Raw genomic sequence first — 21056 nt, 5'->3', positions numbered from 1 at the left:
TACCAGGGGCTGAATGACATCACAGTAAATAATTGCTATCTTTTCCCCTACCATTGATGTCCTCAGCCTTCGAACTCTCGCAGGGAGCATCCTGCTGTTAGAGAATCAGCTGTTTTTCAAGGCGAAGAAATGTGCTGTTCATGCACAGTCGGTTCCGTTTCTGGGGTTCATCGATTCATCCGAGGGAGTGCGCATGGACCCGTCTAAGTTTAAAGCCGTCTCCGATTTGGGCCAACCCCAGATTCTCGCAAGGCATTGCAGAGTGGACCTCACCCCCACACGCACTGAATTTTGTTGGTCCTCGTGAGCCGAGGCTGCGTTTCCTAAATTAAAAGAGCAGTATTCTACCGCACCCTTCCTCGTTACGCAGATCCTGGAAGTCGGTTTGATGTGGAGGTGGATGCATCTAAGGTTGGTGTCAGAGCAGTCTTGTCGCAGCACTCCCCCTCGGATGGAAAGAATCATCCGTGTGCTTTTTTATCCGTACCACTTATCACCAGCTGAACGGAATTACAGCATTAGAAACCGAGAATTATTGGTTGTCCAGTTGGCCTTGGGTGAGTGGCGTCATTGTTTAGAGGGTTTGTGGGTAACTTTTGTAGTCTGGACAGATCATAAGAACCTAGAGTATATTCATAGTGTCAAACACCTCAACTCTAGACAAGCTCGCTGGGCACAATTTTTCACCTGATTCAACTTCGTTCTGTCTTTTAGCCCGGGCTCTAAAATGTCTAGCTCGTCTCCCTATCTCGATGTTTTGAGGTCGAGACCTCCACCGCTCCACTGGATACCATTCTATCCACCACTCACGTGGTGAGTATGGTAACCTGGGAGGTGGAGGCTAAAGTTTGTGCGGCACTATGAAACACTGCGCCCTCACCACGTGCCCAGCGGGCTGGTAATTTTTTCTGTGATCTGCCTGGACACACGTCCTACAGTGGGGTCACTCATCCAACTTCGCTTGTCATCCAGGGGAGACTCACACTCAGACACTCATTAGACAGCAATTCTGGTGATACTACCTACATCAACTAACGATTATTTTGATAATCGACTAATCTAATGATTATTAGAATGATTATTCGACTATTTGGTTGATTATTACAACGATTAATCATTAGCTCTTAACAAACTATTCAGCTTGTGCCTAGACATAAAAGGTTGTATCAAATGTGCTTACTAACAATAAAGTGGACAAAATCATCTTTTAAAAATCTCTCTAAATGCCATTTACTGAATTCCATGGGAAAAAACTTTTTAATTAAGTTTAATTCACTAAAAATTTCACTGCAAAAAAACTATTGTAATCAAGAGTTTTTGTCTTGTTTTCTATTTTGTTCCACATATTATCTAAAAGCAAGTCTAAATATCTTATAAGTTGCTTCTCAGGTAAATGTATCTTGTTTTAAGTAGGCTGTTTTTAGATATTTAAAATATTTAAATATTGTATTCAACGTTCTCAAATCACAATTTTTTCTTCTGCAGTATAGCTACTAATGTAAATGTACTTTGTTTTAAAGGAGTTTTGTAAATTATTTTTGGAAAACAAGCCAAAAATTACTGGGGGAGGGAAACAATAATGAAAAATAAGGGGGTACTCCCTGTAACAGTGCAGTACCCCCCAACAAAAAAAAAAAAACATTAAAATTTAAAAGAGAGGGAAAAGGCCAATGCGGAGCAGCAGTGTGTGTGAGAGAGAGAGAGAGAGAGGTGAGAGAGTGAAAGAAAAAAACACTTACTCGCAGGTTCTCCGATAAGCCGTAGCTTGCTCCTCAGCCACTCCTCCACCCTCTAGTGGATGAGAGCAGAATAGGGCTGCACGATTTGGGGAAAATGTCATATTGCGATTATTGAAGCTAATATTGCGATATGTGATTGCGATATAATAAACAAATGGTATCATGAGTCAACTTGCTTGGTTATCAAGGAAAATTTCCAAATAGATTACTGATCATGCTGAAATGTGTATTTCTCAACTCAAACATACAAACTAGCAACAACAACAACAACAACTATAAATGCACAGTGTTTTCAAATTAAAAGTGTGATTCACTCAAACCACTAAAACGGTTGTTATTGTTGTTTTTTTTTTTTTTTTAAATGACTAACTGGTATTACCAAATCCTCTTTCTGGTTTCTCTTGTACAGTGTGTGGATCATTTTCTGAAATCTCTCTTTTCTACTTTTCTCGGTGCCGTTTCAGGTGCTGATATAAATTTGTTGTGTTGCCACGTGATGTAGCAACTTTAATTTTGCACAGTACCTCTCTCTACTTAGTGTCGGTTATCTTAAAAAAAAAAAAAAGAATATATATTATTGTTGTTGTAATTTTAGTGTTATTCTCCAGGTGATCGGCTAAGAGCCCATTCTACCCTCGCGTTCGGCGACCAATTCCTCCGCTACTAGGCGGCCGAGCTGCTCTGTCATCCGGAAGACAGCCACGGCTGCTCCGTTGGGGTGGATGGTAGCGGTGAGAATTCCACTACGGCATATCCCTCCTTCTTCCCGGGTTTCGGCACTAGCGTAAAGGGAACAATGGAAAGGAGGCGGCGAGAACCGGCTAGACAATATAAATAATATTTTAATGTAAAACGGAATCCAAAAGACATTAGGATAACGCCCGCCACCCTGTCACAAACACAGACACACACATATACATATATGTATATATATATATCTCCTTCAGAGTGGAAAAAAAAAATCTTGGTTTTAGTGAGACACTAAGAATGGAAGTGAATGGGGCCAGTATGTAAATGTTAAAATAGTCACCATTTCAGTATAGTTTTCAGTTTAAGTATAGTCACAAGACATAAACAATATGAGTGTTATCAGGATATCAGTGTGATAAAATTGTTTACTAACCACTTCTGTGTAAAGTTACAACAGTTGGCAACATCCAATAGTAGAACTTCGTTGCCATGACGATGTAAAGTCAACAAACCCTAAAATGACTGTAAAAATGACAATTTTAAAAACTTTAAAGTCAAATAATACATGTTAATTAATGTAACCATGGAGTACACATCCACCACTGATGACCCTTCAGTTACTAAGAGGTGATGCATCATCGAGAGAAAACCGAATGTGCGGATTGTTTTAAAAGAAATGTAATGCAGCTTTTTATGTTAACAAAAAGACTAAACAGCCTCCTCAACATTTCACTCAAGGCTTGTTGCTCTGAAATTGAATCTGCAATGAAATTTCATGACTAGAATTTTTCCGGTAAAACTAGAAAATCAGAACAAGTGAAACTCAAACGAGAACAGAGTGAATGGCTTGTCATTGTGTGTAATGAAATCCATTCAAATGCAGGATATTATTCATGTTTCTATGACAGCACCACCTAATTCTAAAGGGTGTCACAGCAAAATCTTGTAACAATGTCTGATTAATTACATAAGCAGATCACAGATGTATAAGTATTCTGTAATTTGTCCAAATATAGCCATTTTTCACTTTTTTTTAAATACCAGCTACATTCATGATTCAGCTTAAGTTTAAACAACTAAGGAAGTATTTAACTTAAGAAATTACAAAAAATTATTTATGTATTCTAGCAGCCAATATGACAATTTAATGATACTCCTTTAAAATTCCAATGAGTGAAGAGTCTTCAAATGGTCACTTGTGTCAGCACATGAACATGGAGAGAGATACTGTTGAACCCAAACACTGAGTTTATTCAAGATGAAGACAAATATACAAACAGAAATAGCACTACTAATGCTGAAGATAACAAAGAATGGATTTTGCTCAAGGCACAATAGACATCGAATAACTGAACATGAAATGTAGGAAGAGGAACAAATGATAGTTAACACAAAACAGCTGAGCAAAATGGAGGACAGCTCTGTCTCTGGGACGGGCACAGCTTCAGGAACTGGCTCATTGGCTGTGGCAGGCCTTGAGGAAGGGGCCGTGGATGCCAGTTTGCTATATGGTTTATGGACTGTGACGGCAGGTTCAGAAGATGAAGAGAGTGGGCCACCGGAGAGGGAAGCGGAGGGGCCTTCATAGAGCGGTAATGGCTCACCAGCGTTGCTTGCACATTCCTGAAATGAAAGGTTAACCATCTTCAGAAGAGCTTTACTCAAGTGGTAGTCAAGTCGCATACTATAGATTAATTAGGTGTCAGTTACTGTGGTTGACAGTGTCGATAACACTTTTGCAGAATAATCCAGAAGAGCTGAACAGCTCCATAAACGCATCCACCAGATCCCTGTCCTCGGCTGGTTCTTCTGCTGGGTACATATTTGGGTCTAGTCTTCTATCAGCACAAGAACAGAGAGAGAGAGATACTGTTTGGATCCTTGTCCTTTTTAAGAATCAGACTGATACAGGTTGGCAGAAGCTTACCATGCTTTAATGTTTCCACATAAACTTCTAGCAAAAGTGGAGCCAATTCTGTAGCATAAGATCTAAAAAAAAACTCAGCGGCAAAGCCATCTGGCCCTGGAGACTTAACAGTAGGCAAGGCCTTAATTACCTCACCAAGCACCTCCAAGGTTATCTCAGAATCAAGATAATTATTTTGTTGGTTTAGGGAGTGCTAATTGTTCCACAAAGTTTCTAATATCTTCATCAGTAAACGAATACAAGGAACTTTAGAGATCAAGATAGAATTCTTTAAAAGCATAATTATTATCAATGGCAGAGGTAAAAATTTCACCACCAGCAGATTTCACTGAGGGAATGGTGGAAAAATACCCTCTCTGCTTTATATATCTAGCCAAAAGCTTCCCTGCTTTGTTCCCTGACTCAAAGTATGACTGTCTTGCCCTGAATCGCCAAAACTCCACCTTCTGCAACAAAATAGTATTAAATCTGTATTTCAATCGGGTCAATTCTCTGCTTCAGCGCTGCACTTTTAATATTCCCTTCCAACTCCAAAACTTCTCGTGCTTTGGATTTTTTGATGATTGAGGCATACTGTATGATCCGACCCCTAAGAACCATCTTAAGTGCCTCCCAAGCCATGCCCACAGAGGAGACTGAGGACCAGTTTGTCTTCATATAAGCAATAATTTCAGCCTTTAACATTTGTTGGAATTCAGAATTTTGCAAAAGGGATACATTAAAGCGGCAACTAAATTATTTCTTTTTCTCTGTATTTGGCAACACCTCTAAACTCACCAGGGCATGATCTCAGACAAAGATATTTCCAATTGAGCAGTCAACAGATGAAATAAGGGACATATACAGTATCTCACAAAAGTGAGTACACCCCTCATATTTTTGTAAATATTTTACAAATATTTGTTTATATCTTTTCATGTGACAAAACTGAAGAAATGACACTTTGCTACAAAGTAGTGTGTGTACAGCTTGCATAACAGTGTCAATTTGCTGTCCCCTCAAAATAAATCAACACACAGCCATTAATGTCTAAACCATTGTCAACAAAAGGGAGTACACCCCTAAATGAAAATTGGGCCCAATTAGCCATTTTCCCTCCCCGGTGACTCGTTAGTGTTACAAGGTCTCAGGTGTGAATGGGGAGCAGGTATGTTAAATTTGGTGTCATCGCTCTCACGCTGCCTCATACTGGTCACTGGAAGTTCAACCTGGAACCTCATAGCAAAGAACTCAGAGGATCTGAAAGAAAAGTATTGTTGTTCTAAATAAAGATGGCATAGTCTATAAGAAGATTGCAAAGACCCTGACATTGAGCTGCAGCACGGTGGGCAAGACCATACAGCGGTTTAACAGGACAGGTTCCATTCAGAACAGGCCTCGCCATGGTCAACCAAAGAAGTTGAGTGCACATGCTCAGAGTCATACCCAGAGGTTGTCTTTGGAAAATAGACGTATGAGTGCTGCCAGCATTGCTGCAGAGGTTAAAGGGGTGGGGTGGTCAGCCTGTCAGTGCTCAGACCATACGCATGATCCCCTCCCTTCGGAGACTGGGCCGCAGAGCAGAATTCCAGCATTATAACGACCCCAAACACACCTCCAAGATAACCACTGCCTTGCTAAAGAAGCTGAGGGTGAAGGACTGGCCAAGCATGTCTCCAGACCTAAACCCTATTGTGCATCCTCAAACAGAAGGTAGAGGAGCACAAGAACTCTAACATCTACCAGCTCCATGATGTCGTCATGGAGTGGAAGAGGACTCCAGTGGCAACCTATGAAGCTCTGGTGAACTCCATGCCCAAGAGGGTTAAAGCAGTGCTGGAAACTAATGGTGGCCACACAAAATATTGACACTTTGGGCCCAATTTGGACATTTTCACTTAGGGGTGTAATCACTTTTGTTGCCAGTGGTTTAGACATTAATGATTTCGTGTTGATTTATTTTGAGGGGACAGCAAATTTACACTGTTATACAAGCTATACACTCACTAATTTACATTGTAGCAAAGTGTCATTTCTTCAGTGTTGTCACATGAAAAGATATAATCAAATATTTACAAAAATGTGAGGGGTGTACTTTTCACACACACACACACACACACACACACACACACCTCTTATGGACTGATGAAAACAATGTATTTAGTCCTTACGAGATGGGTTCAAAAGTCTGTAAGACCAAGATTTTTTTATACATCCTGTGAAGCATCAATGTTGTTGTGGAGGCTTACACACTTTTGCTTCACTATGATCAAGAATTAAGTCCATCAAAAGATTACATTTTCCTCCCAAATATATATCATGAGGGATGCCAGCAGCTTGCAACATCCCTTCAAGATCTATAAAAAAAAAAAAAAAGCTCTGATCATCAGCGTTAGGAGCGTAAAAGCAACCTTTACCCCTGAATTTGTGCTAAAACAGTAATGACTCTTCCTAATTTATCTTTAATCTATTTGAATTGTAGAAGTTTCCTTATCAGTGAAATGACTCACCTGCTCCTTCTCGCCAACACTAAAGCATGCCCATATCTTCACAAATTTTTCAGCTTCCTCTGGGGAAAGATGCAGTTCTTGAAGAAACACCATCATATTCCTTACGCTTAAGAAATAACCTTCCTTTTCATGGGGTGCCCCAAACCATTCACATGGAGAGAGAAAATCCACTAATGTTAACATTAGAAAAAATTGATTCTGTGTCAAAAACAAAATTATTAAGATCACATTCCAACATTAGGGTAACAGTCAAACCCCAAACTTCCCCCAGAAAAAACAAACAGTAAAAAGAAAAACGTGTGCATTAACCCAGTGCATGAAAGCGCCAACAGACATCCATCCCTCAAAACTCAAACGGTCCATGTACACCTACGAGAGCCCTTTTGTTTTTTTGCCTTCAGATCAAGTCTGGTGTTTCTCTACAATTTTGTGAGACAGAATTACAAAACCAACTCCAGCCAATAAGCGTTCCCCCACAAAAAAATCTTCAGCCACTAGGTGGAACCAGCAAAAATGCCATTCAGTTTCCTCAGGCGGTCAAATGAATGTTCAGTGAGCCGGCTGTTACAGGAGTGCAACAAATGATCTAATCACTCTAATGTCCTGCAAGAAATACTCCACAAAACAAACTCAAACCAATAGGAGGCATAAGCACAAATAACTTGCAGATTCATCCAGATAGAGATACTCTTGAACCCAAACGCAGGGCTTATTCAAGATGAAGACAAATATACAAACAGAAATAGCACTAGGAATGCTGAAAATGATAACTTAGCTGATAAGAATGGCTTTTGCTCAAGGCACAATAGACAAAACTAGACATTGAATAAATTAACATGAAGGGTATAAATAAAGGTACAAATGATGGTTAACACAGAACAGCTGAACACAATGATGATGGAGCCCAGGTGAGGATGATAACTGCATCTTGGGAAATGTAGTGAAGAAGGTGATTTCAACATAAGAGTCTCTAGAAGAAGACAGGGGAAACAGAATAGTTTGTGACAACTTGAATATTCTGTTTGCTTCTTTTCCAAGGAGAACCCTCAGCATGTCAATCTTGCTGTACAATGGTCAAAATTGACTAATTAGATGAATTGTAAAATTAATACTGGCCAAGAGGTTACTAATACAATGCTGAGATCTTAAAAAAGCAATAATGTCAATAGCATCTTGTATAACTCAGAAGATGGATGAATGAGAAGCAGTGTAATTTAAAGTTAAATCCCACAAGGCTTATTTGAGCATTTTTTTACATTATTAAATGCATGGCTTTCACCATTTTTAATAATTGTAAAAGATATGAAATAAGCGTTCCAATGTCTCCCTTTAACTCATTGTTTACCTGACTTTTTCCCCTGCAGTAACATGACTCAGCAGTTTTTTCAAAGTTTTCTGAGATTTATTTATCCAATAAAAGCTGTTTCAAATGCATCTTATTCAAGGGATATTTTGAGTTTAAAAGAAAATTAAATCCTCAAATAAACGGAGTGGTACAAAAAGAATTGTTAAGCTGCTCTCACTTTGTTCAACATACTGATGGCTAATTTTGCAAATAGGCCTTGGCATGTGGACATTCATATCCTCAGTATTATAATCTCACTGTCCAGCATTTATACCTAAATGTAAGGGTGGGCGATATGTCCAAAATTCTATATCACTTCATGAGTAGTTTTATATCACAGTAAAGGCATACATGACAAAATTGTTTTTTCATGAAAAATCAACAAAAAAAGATTTATATATTAAATACCTTTTTATAATTAATTAATAATATGTGATAGGGTTGGGCAATATCATTAAAAATCTATATAGCGATATTCTTGACATTTTTGGTCAGTAAGGATATATGGTGATATAGCCTACACATTTTGATATAAAAAATAAATAAATAAAAAAAAGTGATTCAAAAATTTATGAAACATTATGAAAGTTACTTTTTATTTAAAATGATGTCCAAAGTAGCCAATGGCAGTCATGTCAATTCCAATGAAAAAAACTTGATCAATAAATAACTAACTAAATGTTTGATCTGTTTTATCAGAATGGAGAAAAATTTGATCTCAGTTATTTGGACCGTGGCATAATTGTTGGTGCCAGATGGGCTGGTTTGAGTATTTCTGTAACTGCTGATCTCCTGTAATTTTCACACACAACAATGGTGCCAAAAAAATAAACATCCAGTGAGCGGCAGTTCTGTGGATAGAAACACCTTGTTGATGAGGGAGGTCAACGAAGAATGGCCCGATCTGTTCTAACTGACAGAAAGGTTATGGTAACTCAGATAACCACTCTGTATAATTGTAGTGAGCAGAATAGCATCTCAGTATGCACAACACATCGAACCTTGAGGCGGATGGGCTACAATAATAGATCACATCAGGCACTTTATTAGGACCACAGTGTTCCTAATAAAGTGCTCAGGGAGTGTAGAAATGCATGGTTGACAAAGGTATTATCACTTTTCATACTGACCATCTTAACATGCCTTCAATCTCTCTCCCCGCTCACTGTGAACGTGTGACAGAAAGAGTGCTCTCATCCAAAACAGTGATAAAATGGCAAGGACTGATCCAGTCAGAATGTAGGGCCAGCACTATCCACTTAAAAATAAAATAAAAATCTTTGGATTGAAAATATATATTGGCCAATGATGTACAAATTTAACAGAAGACATAAAGAAGTGTAATAGTGTTCTGAGACTTTTATGTTGAAGCCCCCAAAATCCCCACTCACCCCACCCAACTACATTTTCCATCATGCACCTTCCAGACATTATCATTACGCACACCTTTTCACCATTTCTTCTGATTGTTGTTTCCATCTGTTGAATGCAATGTTGGTCCCCATGTGTATATATAGTCCTCTTGTTCTACTTCCTCTTGTCGGTTATTGTTTGTATGGTAGTGAGTTCACATGTTATGTTATTTCTCCAGCCTACTGCTGTAATGTTTAGTTTTCTTTCTTAGCGACATGTTTGTTTCATTCATCCTCTTCTCTCATTTTTGTTGTGAATAAATAGTTCTGCTATTGGAACCCAACACTCTCTTGAGAGAAAACAACAATGAAGAATGTAAATAAAAAAAATAAAAAAATAAAAATAATTCTAAAGCTAATATAATTTGTAATAATAACCTGACACCCTGGTTATTTTCCAAAGCTACTCTCTGCTAATTTATTAAATAATTTACTCCCACACAACTGACTTCCACTCATCCGTGAATATTAATAAGGGAATTCAGATTTCATCACGATGCTGAAAGAAAGAAATCAAATTACCACTACTTGCAACTTGTCTTGAGTTTGATTTGCCAAAATTATCATCTCTGTCTTTTTTTTTTCTTTGTCTTGGAGGTAATGTGTGGATGAGTAACAAAAAAAACATAATCACTCCCAGAGTATATGTAGTTAAGTGGCATTTCAGAAGCATTCAGAAAATCAGAACTGATTTTGAAGAAGCAGAAAGTAGGCTCATGCCTCATATTTTGTGTGCCAGTGTCACTGGAGATATCACTCTTTGCTACTGTTAATGTAATCTGTTTTAACATATTCCATTGCATTTCCCAGGGCGAAATCCACATCTCTGAGACAGTAATTAGAGCAGTGCAAGTAGCCTCTGTTCTGTGCCTTTCATCTGTCCTTTAGGGAGAAAGACTTATGCTCACATGAGATGTTGATAGAAAATAATAGCATTACAAGGTTTTTCAACATTCTTCATGTGTAAATGTTGAGTAATGGTTTAAGATTATAGCTTAAAGTATATTATATCAGTCCATACAACCACAGATATAGCTACACCATAGATTTTATTCCATTAAAGAGCTTTGAACCTGGTGGGAAATCAGGGCTGGAGTAAGGACTGGGCCAAAGAAACAGGACAAAAGATCCTGGGGCCCCTCATCACATATACTACTTTTTTCAGAATTTACTGGCTTTCGATGACAATTAATTGTTCCTGTAGTAGAATATTGCATTATTTGTTGACTAATTGATTAATAAGTTGACTAATTGTCCAATACCCACCTGTTGACTAAGTTTCATCACTGTGTTCAAATTGTTTAGCCCTGAATCTCACATTTAATCAAAATCAAAGGTAAGCAGAGCTTGGAGTTCTGCGTTATTCCAATACTATTCCAATGTTCAAATATTACAGCAAAAATCTAGGTTTGAACACTGTAATATATATATATATATATATATATATATATATATATATATATATATATATATATATTATTTGTATTTTTTTAAATACTGGCATCTGTGCTTGCCAAACATTCACCATAAAAATAAACTGAGAATTCTCAGCATAGAAATTATAGCAACCATTGTAAAAAGCAGCCTAAATAAAATAACGTCTTTTCAATAAATGTATTCTTAATATTAAATATGTCATTTTATGCTAATTATTTTAATTATTTAATAATTTTTCTTTATTTCATTTTAATTATTTGTTTTAATTATAGATCTGCTTCTCAGTAAATACCAGGCAGTGTCAAATCTGTATTAACCTAATGTATCATGCCTAACAATAATTCAGTGAATACTTTTACTTTTTACCTATATGTTTCCTTACATCTCTATTAATCATGCATGTATTAGTTATACGTATATAGTAGCCAAAAAGGTCTTCATCATGTCAAGGAAGGCTGAATCCACAACGTGTTACAGTAGGAAAAGAAATATGTGATGCTGTGGTTTCCTTCAGGATAAAAGCACATGCTTTGTTCTACTAAAAATAGTAAAGCCCCATTTATTTGAGCAACAGGAAGGGGTGTAATTCTGAAAATGTACTGTGATAAACCCTTTGGTCTTTGGTTTCTGGTTTCATTAAAAAAATTATCCGAATTGAAATTAACTGGTTATTAACGGGTTACCAGCATTTAAAAATAACGTTTACACTCCAGAACAATTGAAAGGAACTTTGAAAAGATTTGATCATTTTCGGTTTTTGTTTAATGAACTGTTTTTCCTATAAAACTTATTTTACTGTAAAAATACACGTATATGTCATTTGTCATTTTTTTCACAGTACATGGTAGCCTACAGTAAAATACTAGTTAACTAATTAAAAGTGTTTTTACTGTAGCATTTTTACATTCTTTTCAATATTTTTTTTTTACAGTGAATGTTTAAGATTTGTGTACGCTGTTTTTTTTTTAATGGTGTAATATTGGTCTACAAATGTTTCCTAATTTTGTTTAGCCAAATCACCATTGACACTTAATGTAAGATAAAGGGGTGATGCTGGGGCCTTCATTGACATTTTCCCAGGGGTCTTGAGAGATCATGATCCAGGCCTGTGCAAATGATATTTTCCTTTCTAGTTCTTCTGTGTAAACTTTCAAATCAATACCTGTAAAAATATACAAAATATGAAAGATTGGCAAGCACTTAAGCCCAGTAAGATCAGCACCAAACTCATCGTACATCTGCACCAACAGCAGAATCATGAGCTTTGGCCACGTACAGTATGTTGAATCAACCCTTGAATCATCATCAAGGCCCCAAGGCATATGCCAGCTCCAAAAGTTATCAGGCCGGAGCATGTCTCTTCAAGCTGCATATTTCCCTTCATATCTTCCCAGTAAATGGGAGGTTTACTTAGATTGAGCTATTAGTGAATGGTTAAGACAGAAACGGGTGCCAAATGATTCAGATTGGGTGAGACTATGTAAGATGGGATATACACGCGCACACAACCATGTGCTGTTATTGCAGCAGATCAGCATTGCATTGAGAGCAAAAGCAACAAAAACATTATAAATCAGCTCCCTTGTGCCAGACTAAGGTCTCTAAGCTCCAAGAATTCGATTAGGGGTGGATTCTCTTATTTACTTAGCCTTACATAAATTGTCCTGTTAAGCCATCTGTCTGCCATGGTTAACTGCTGACTGACATAGATATCCTCAAATTGATCTGATGAACAAAAGATCAGATTAATTAAAGTGGGGCTAGATCCTGAAAATCCAAAAGTTGATTTTAAGATAGGTCTAATATTTAAATGTAATCCAGAGCTTTCGACATTTTCAGTCATGTTGTTGGTAGATGTCTGTCAATCCAATTAGTATCAATCAATGACCTGCAAGGATGTCATTTTCCACTGCACATTATGGTTCGACTTGACTTGACTCTACTCGTTTACTTTTCTGAGCTTACTTTTCCACTGCTGTTTAGTGCCACCTCAACGTGGGTGGGAATATAGGCTGATCGTTACAGTTGTGCTGCCTCTACTGCCGTGACATCATCTTAAACGTGACACTAAACAATAAACAATAACATGACCGCTAGCCATTAGCTACTAGCTCATTGTGCTGCATAATTCAGTTGTTGCATGGTAATTTTACACAAATGTAACAGTTAAATTGGCCTGGTTGATTTAGAAGCAAGCTTTCCAGTAGCTGGTCAACTAAATAAAGTGAAGCTTTCAAGCAGAGTATAAAGTACCAACCTCCAGCCGTGGCTGAAGCCAGGGCACTCTCCCTTCCATTGCTCGCCGGTCTAGATAGCATCTATTTGGCAGAACCACTTTCACTTTTCCTTGATGATTCTGTAGTCACTTTTAAAAACAATATATATTTTTTTACTTTCCCTACACTGTTAGTAGATCTGGTGGAAGCCATGTGCGGCCAACAGCTGAGATACTTCCCGAAAGACTTCATCATTTTGCGTTGTTTCGTTCGTCGCTAACAAGAGGAACGTCTGCACCTCGTTTATTGACCATGCCGTGGTTTTAAGCACAGACATTTCTTATTACACTTTGAATGTTGCGTGAGCAAATAATACAGATATCGCTGTAGCTAACTTTAAAACTAGCAGGTTGATGTCCAGTGTCGCAAATCTAGTGATGCTGGTAATGACAATTCTTTCTGACCAATCAGTGATCTGCAGGCTTTTGACGTCAGATTTAGTATCGGCTCAGTTTGCTTGGAACCTTGACCGAGATGGTACTAAAAAAGTACCAGTTACGATCCACAGTGGAAACCCCCAAAAAGCGAGCAGAGTCGAGTCGAGTTGTACCGTGCAGTGGAAAAGCCCCATAAATGTCTACAGTTTTTGGATTGTTATGATTACCTCAGCAGGTACCAAAAGGAAATCAGTATCAATACAATTGTAGTGAGACATCAGTGAACCCTTCTGATGATTAAGTGGGCCTACTACTGTATACCTCTCAGTCAACTCCCATTCTTAAAGGGAATGGCTCCACAACTCTCAATGTTCATTTGGTGAGAAAATTGAGATGTCATCTATTTACATTTACATTTATGCATTTGGCAGACACTTTTATCCAAAGTGACTTACAGGTATACAAGTATTCAAGGTATACAGTTTTTTTTATCAGATACCTTTCCCCCCAAGCAACTTCAACAATCATACTGACTCTGCACCTCTCCGAGCAGAAATAGAGAGAGTATGGTGCTTTTTATAAAAGCTGTTCAGTGGTTCCACTCATCTGTCAGAAGAACACAGTAGATTTTCTGTGTAATTCACCAAGCTATCCAAAATCTACTGGAATTCAGTGCAGTAAATGATGTACAAAATGTCCACTGTACCACCAGTTCTGCCCCAGCATTGCGGTGTTCTTGTTTTTCATTTACTAAGATATGTGTAAGTTTTATGGTACAAAGTACCTTTATATTCTTTACCTATATAGTACGTAGTTCTCTCTTGCCTTGATTTTTCCCTCTGTTTAGTATAGACCTTTTCAAGAGTAGTGCCATTTTTTATTTTTCACAGGAATTTAAAAAAGGCTGTGAGGGATAAACTTGCAGTCTATTCAATGGCTTTTCTGTATAATGCCACAGTCATCCTAGGCTTTGAGCATGCAAAGTTATTTTGGACACCGCAACAGACAGGATAAATAAATCACAGCCACAAATTTTCTTTGTATGAGCTAGCGTTTCCGGTCTTCCGCATTCAGAAGTGTATGAATGGGAATGAATGGAGCGCAAATATAGTGCGACTGGGGCTTAAAGCTGTACCTACTTTATTCTTGAACGCAGAGGTTTTCTGCGATTCATAACAGACGGCTGTTTCCGTTTTCTGGTCTCCAGATTCAAGTGTTTTCACTCGCATCGGCTTATATTCTTAATAGATAATGTTATGTTTAGAGTATTCAATTTATACAAATTGTCACAAAAAGCATGTGGCTCCATAGTGCTGATACTTTAGAGAGTTGCAATGACTGTTTTTTTGACAGTGCCTCCCATCAAACTTTAGGGAGTGGGTGGATGACGTGAAGCTATGTCCAAGATTGGTTACGTTGATATCTTTAACTACTTCAAGATGTTATGACAGCCAACAACTGCACAAGTTGACCCTAAACTTATTTTTACTCTAATTAGCACTTACTGTAAAATTGTTGTTGTTCTCTGACTGGATTCTCTATTGGGTTGCCACTCGGCAATCCAAGATTTTCCAGGACTATCCGGTTTTTAGCCATCTGCCCTGGAAAAATGTAATTCCATTCCGGGATGCAAAATATCCAGATATGCAGTGCATCTGGAAAGTATTCAAAGTGCTTCACTTTTTCCACATTTTGTTTTGTTATAGCCTTATTCCAAAATTTATTAAATTCATTATTTTCCTCAAACAATACCCCTTTATGACAACGTGAAAGAAGTTTGTTTGAAATCTTTGCAAATGTATTAAAAATAAAAACGAAACAAAATCACATGTACATAAGTATTCGCAGCCTTTGTCATGACACTCAAAATTGAGCTCAGGTGCATCCTGTTTCCACTGATCATCCTTGAGATGTTTCTACAACTTGATTGGAGTCCATCTGTGGTAAATTCAGTTGATTGGACATGATTTGGAAAGGCACACACCTGTCAGAGCACAAACCAAGCCATGAAGTCCAAGGAATTGTCTGTAGACCTCCGAGACAGGATTGCATCGAGGCACAGACGCAAGGGTACAGAAAAAGTTCAGCAGCATTGAAGGTCCCAGTGAGCAGAGTGGCCTCCATCATCCATAAATGGAAGAAGTTTGGAACCATCAGGACTCTTCCTAGAGCTGGCCACTCTGCCAAACTGAGCGATTGGGGGAGAAGGGACTTAGAGGGGGGAGGTAACCAAGTGGGGACAGGAAAACCTTCCAGAAGAACAACCATCTCTGCAGCACTCCACCAATCAGGCCTGTATGGTAGAGTGGCCAGACGGAAGCCACTCCTCAGTAAGATGCACAACAGCCCGCCTGGAGTTTGCCAGACTCTCAGACCATGAGAAACAAAATTCTCTGGTCTGATGAAACAAAGATTGAACTCTTTGGCCTGAATGGCAAGCGTCATGTCTGGAGGAAACCAGGCACCGCTCATCACCTGGTCATCACCATCCCTACAGTGAAGCATGGTGGTGGCAGCATCATGCTGTGGGGATGTTTTTCAGCGGCAAGAACTGGGAGACTAGTCAGGATCGAGGGGAAGATGAATGCAGCAATGTACAGAGACATCCTTGATGAAAACCTGCTCCACAGCACTCTGGACCTCAGACTGGGGGAAGGTTCATCTTCCAACAGGACAACAACACTAAGCACACAGCCAAGATAACAAAGTAGTGGCTACGGGACAACTCTGTTAATGTCCTTGAGTGGCCCAGCCAGAGCCCAGACTTGAACCCGATTGAACATCTCTGGAGAGATCTGAAAATGGCTGTGCACTGACGCTCCCCATCCAACCTGACGGAGCTTGAGAGGCCCTGCAAAGAAGAATGGGAGAAACTCCCCAAGAATACGTGTGCCATGCTTGTAGCATCATACACAAAAAGACGAGGCTGTAATTGGTGCCAAAGGTGCTTCAACAAAATATCGAGCAAAGGCTGTGAATACTTATGTACATGTGATTTTATTTTTTATTTTTTTATACATTTGCAAAGATTTCAAACAAACTTCTTTCACATTGTCATTATGAGGTATTGTTTGCAGAATTTTAAGGAAAATATTGAATTTAATCAATTTTGGAACAAGGCTGTAACATAACAAAATGGTCACACATATAAACCTTGTTAATAAGCACATTATGCAAGGAGGAGAACACATTCTCATATGAATCATAAAAGTCTGATTAATTTGAACTGTTTTGTTCAGCTGATTGAGATTTTTCTCTTTTGTGTGAATGTTTCTTTAAACTTTACTCTACTTACTTTAATGCTTTATATCCTGGTAAACATGCCCAAAAAAAGGAATGCCCTTCCTTTTACTGTACAATCTCTTAGGTTCATAATGCCCAAAATGTATTTTGGGGTTATTCTTAAAGCAAACAAACAAAACACAAAATAAACAAAAACAAAACATATTTTTAAGATTTACGCATTTCAATTTCATAACAAATTTCCATCAAACTGAATTTTGTGATCCTTAACTACATTAAATTAGTAAAACTTAAAATTTTGAAGATTTTTTTACTTAATTTTGTTAATTTCTTAACAAAATTCCATAAAATTTAATTGAGTCAAATTTAGTCTATAAATTTAAATCTAATAAAAAAATGATATATATATATATATATATATATATATATATATATATATATATATATATATATATATATATAAAAAGAAAAAAGTTTTATTTAATTTTGTTCAAAATTACACAAATTATTTTGATGAAATTGTTATGAAACTGAAATGCATATCTTAAAAATAGGCTAAAATATTTTGGATTTAGTAATGTTGTTTGATAGAATTATATGCATATGTGGTTATTTACATATCAAACAAGGAGTAAACAAGCATGAATAATGCTTTAATTCTTGTATGATGACCAGCAATACATTTTTTGTCATTGATCAGGTGTCCATATTGACATTAGAATCTTCCATGTATATATATATATTTTTTTTTTGTCTACTTAAAAAACATTTTTGGAAAGTTGTTTTTCAATGTTTCGACAGCTGAAAGATCAACACCAATAACAGTTCAACCCATTGAAGAGACTGTACTTCTATCCCTCACAGCCTGTCAAAACATTATATATGGCACTACTCTGAATAAGGTCCATTGTGGAAAGGAAAAAAGCAGGAATGAATCACGCTCTGATGAATCAGTCATCAGAGCGTGCGCGAATCAACTGGCTGGTGTTTTTACCACAATCCACAATCACTTGCTTAAATGACTGGCGTCCTGTTGCTCTGACTCCCATCATCAGCAAATGCTTCGAAAGGTTAATCAGAGATTTCATCTGCTCTGTTCTGCCCACCTCTTTGGACCCATTGCAGTTTGCCTACCGTAACAACCACTCCACTGATGATGCCATTGCATCTACACTACACACTGCTCTCTCCCACCTGGAAAAAGGAACATATATGTGAGAATGCTGTTTGTAGACTATAGCTCAGCATTCAACACCATAGTGCCCTCCAAGCTTGATGAGAAAATCTGGGCTCTGGGCTTAAACAGCTCGCTGTGCAGCTGGATCCTGGATTTCCTCTCAGGCAGACGTCAAGTGGTTAGAATGGGCAGCAACACCTCCTCATCACTGACCCTCAACACTGGAGCCCCGCAGGGCTGTGTTCTTAGCCCTCTCCTGTATTCCCTATACACGCATGACTGTGTGGCAACACATAGCTCCAATACCATCATTAAGTTTGCTGACGATACGACGGTGGTAGGTCTGATCACTGACAATGATGAAAGAGCCTACAGAGAGGAGGTGCACACTCTGACACGCTGGTGTCAGGAGCACAACCTCTCCCTCAACGTCAGTAAAACCAAGGAGCTTGTAGTGGACTTCAGGAAGAAAGACGGAGAACACAGCCCCATCACCATTAATGGAGCACCGGTGGAGAGAGTCAGCAGTTTCAAGTTCCTCGGTGTCCACATTACTGAGGAACTCACATGGTCCGTCCACACTGAGGCCGTTGTGAAGAAGGCTCACCAGCGCCTCTTCTTCCTGAGACGGCTGAGGAAGTTTGGAATGAACCACCATATCCTCACACGGTTCTACACCAGCACTGTAGAGAGCATCCTGACTGGCTGCATCACCGCCTGGTACGGCAATAGCACCGCTCACAACTGCAAAGCCCTGCAAAGGGTGGTGCGAACTGCCAGAAACATCATCGGAGGTGAGCTTCCCTCCCTCCAGGACATATACACAAGGCGGTGTGTGAAAAAAGCTCGGAGGATCATCAGAGACTCCAGCCACCCGAGTCATGGTCTGTTCTCACTGCTACCATCAGGCAGGCGGTATCGCAGCATCAGGACCCGAACCAGCCGACTACATGACAGCTTCTTCCCCCAAGCAATCAGACTGTTGAACACTTGATCTATCAGGATAAATAATTAGCACTGCACTTTATTAATCTATAATCTCACACTGGACTGTCAACATATTCTCCTCAATTCAACTACTTATATATATTTCATATACTCCCACTTATTGTATATTGTGTATTCTATATTGTGTGTATTGTTTACTGTACATTGTATATAATTATTGTCATGTGTAAGTATGTGTACATTTCATATGTAAATTGTGTTGTGCAAGTATGTTGTTTATTGTAATTGGTATATGTCTCGTCACTGTCATGACTGCTATGTTGCTCGGAACTGCACACAAGAATTTCACCTACTGTTGCACTTGTGTACAGGTAGTGTGACAATAAAGTGATTTGATTTGATTTGATTCATCATGCCTGTAAAGCTGCTGTGCTGTCTTATGGCAATTAGGAGGTACTTTTTCAGTCTCCTAATAAGATAATTTGACATTTATTAGGCATTAGGATAATTTGACATTTATTAGGATAATTGGAAAAGACTCCCCCACCTCTTTTACAAAAATATGACATTGTATAAATGCAATAAAAGTGTGCCTGTACTGAAAACTATCTGTGGCAAACACCTTACAGAAGCTACTGATCTGGGTCTTTCAGCTTTGTTAATGGGGACACATGATTGTTGATTAGACAGTCTGAGAGCAGTTTCAGTCCTGATGAGCACAGTTGTCAGTTGCAATGCCTGCATGAGCTGTGCATATACAAAACCTGTAATCAGCACCAGGTTTATTAAATTTAAAACCAGCTCAAGGCATCATTCTGGAGCTGATATAACTGCAGGTAGAGGGTGAAATAAATTGGCGATGAAAATGTCTTAAGCGGAGAACACAAATCTGTTCTTACTGCAGTGCTAGTTAAAAGCGATTATAATCAGTTGAAAGGTTTGTTTTTATTCATGGCACAGTCTTGCACTCTTTGTTTCATACTGATATAACTATGAGCTGGGATGTACTATAGGCTGATGTGCTGTCAGTGCTTGTGGTATTGTCTATGTTATCCATTCATCAGAGACAGGGCTCAGTGATGAATGTATTCCCTTTGTTTACAGGGGGAGAAGGGGGGTCTTGACATGCTATCCCTGCTCCTTTGTACCACAGGATCTCTGTAGTTCTGTAGGGGAGTAGTGAGAGAGGTGAGTTTTGACTGAATCCTCAAATGTATCATCTTCAGCAGACACTATGAACTCCAGGATCTTCCACTGATTCAAAATAGTGAGGCATATATGATGATGCCTGTTGAGAATAAGGATGCTAAGAGTGGAGATGAGATGATGCTGAAGCCATGATAATAAATATACAAGATATGCACTTTAGAGGGCACTTGCTAATATAGAACCGTGACATTCGGATTTCGTAAAGCATAATATCCGGAATAACCGCTATTTTTATTTTAGTTTTTACATTACCGTTTATGAGCTGTTTGACTGAAGACCTGTTTGCAGTTCTCCATTCAGCTGTCAAATCACAGAATTTACTTTGGTCGTTATGCATTTTAACAAGTGAAGGCTAAGACAGGGTCAGAAGATTTTCAAAATGCCATTCATTTTAACCACAACAAAACAAAGACATAAACAAATAATTTTTTTTGGAATCACGAACTCCACTTTGTCCTCAACTTCAGTCGTTATGATTACATTTCCGTTACCGTTATCAGCTGTTTGCTTGACTTTGCGAGCGTTTTGACGTTTCTCGCCGCGATTTACTCTGATCACTTGAAAACACACATATCAAGACAGATTATAGCAATCTGTTTACAAGAGCACGGTCCACTTACCTGTCATAACTCCATCGGCTGTATGACATGCTCTTATTGTTGCCCAGTCCGTCCATGGCCATCCGTGGACTTAAAAATCTTCGATTGTACAGCGATGCGGAACCGTATGCTATTGTTGATGTCTTGTGTTAAATCCTCCGTCTTCGCTTACAGTATGTCTTCAGAGG

General features: G+C 38.4%; 1 protein-coding gene across 3 annotated transcripts in view; it reads right to left on the bottom strand.

Moving 5' to 3' along the window:
- The window catches only part of tub (TUB bipartite transcription factor), a 102851-nt gene extending 81795 nt beyond the window's left edge, over positions 1 to 21056 (bottom strand). For all 3 annotated transcript variants that reach the window (XM_052145631.1, XM_052145641.1, XM_052145660.1), the window contains exon 1: positions 20890 to 21056. In XM_052145631.1, the coding sequence (XP_052001591.1) occupies positions 20890 to 20951 (62 nt within the window). In that variant the 5' untranslated portion in view covers positions 20952 to 21056. The remainder of the gene's footprint in view (positions 1 to 20889) is intronic.

This window comes from Xyrauchen texanus, chromosome 2 (genome assembly GCF_025860055.1).
Source record: "Xyrauchen texanus isolate HMW12.3.18 chromosome 2, RBS_HiC_50CHRs, whole genome shotgun sequence".
NCBI lineage: Eukaryota > Metazoa > Chordata > Actinopteri > Cypriniformes > Catostomidae > Xyrauchen > Xyrauchen texanus.
The sequence above is the reverse complement of the archived record's forward strand: the minus strand, read 5'-3'. Positions and strand labels throughout refer to the sequence as shown.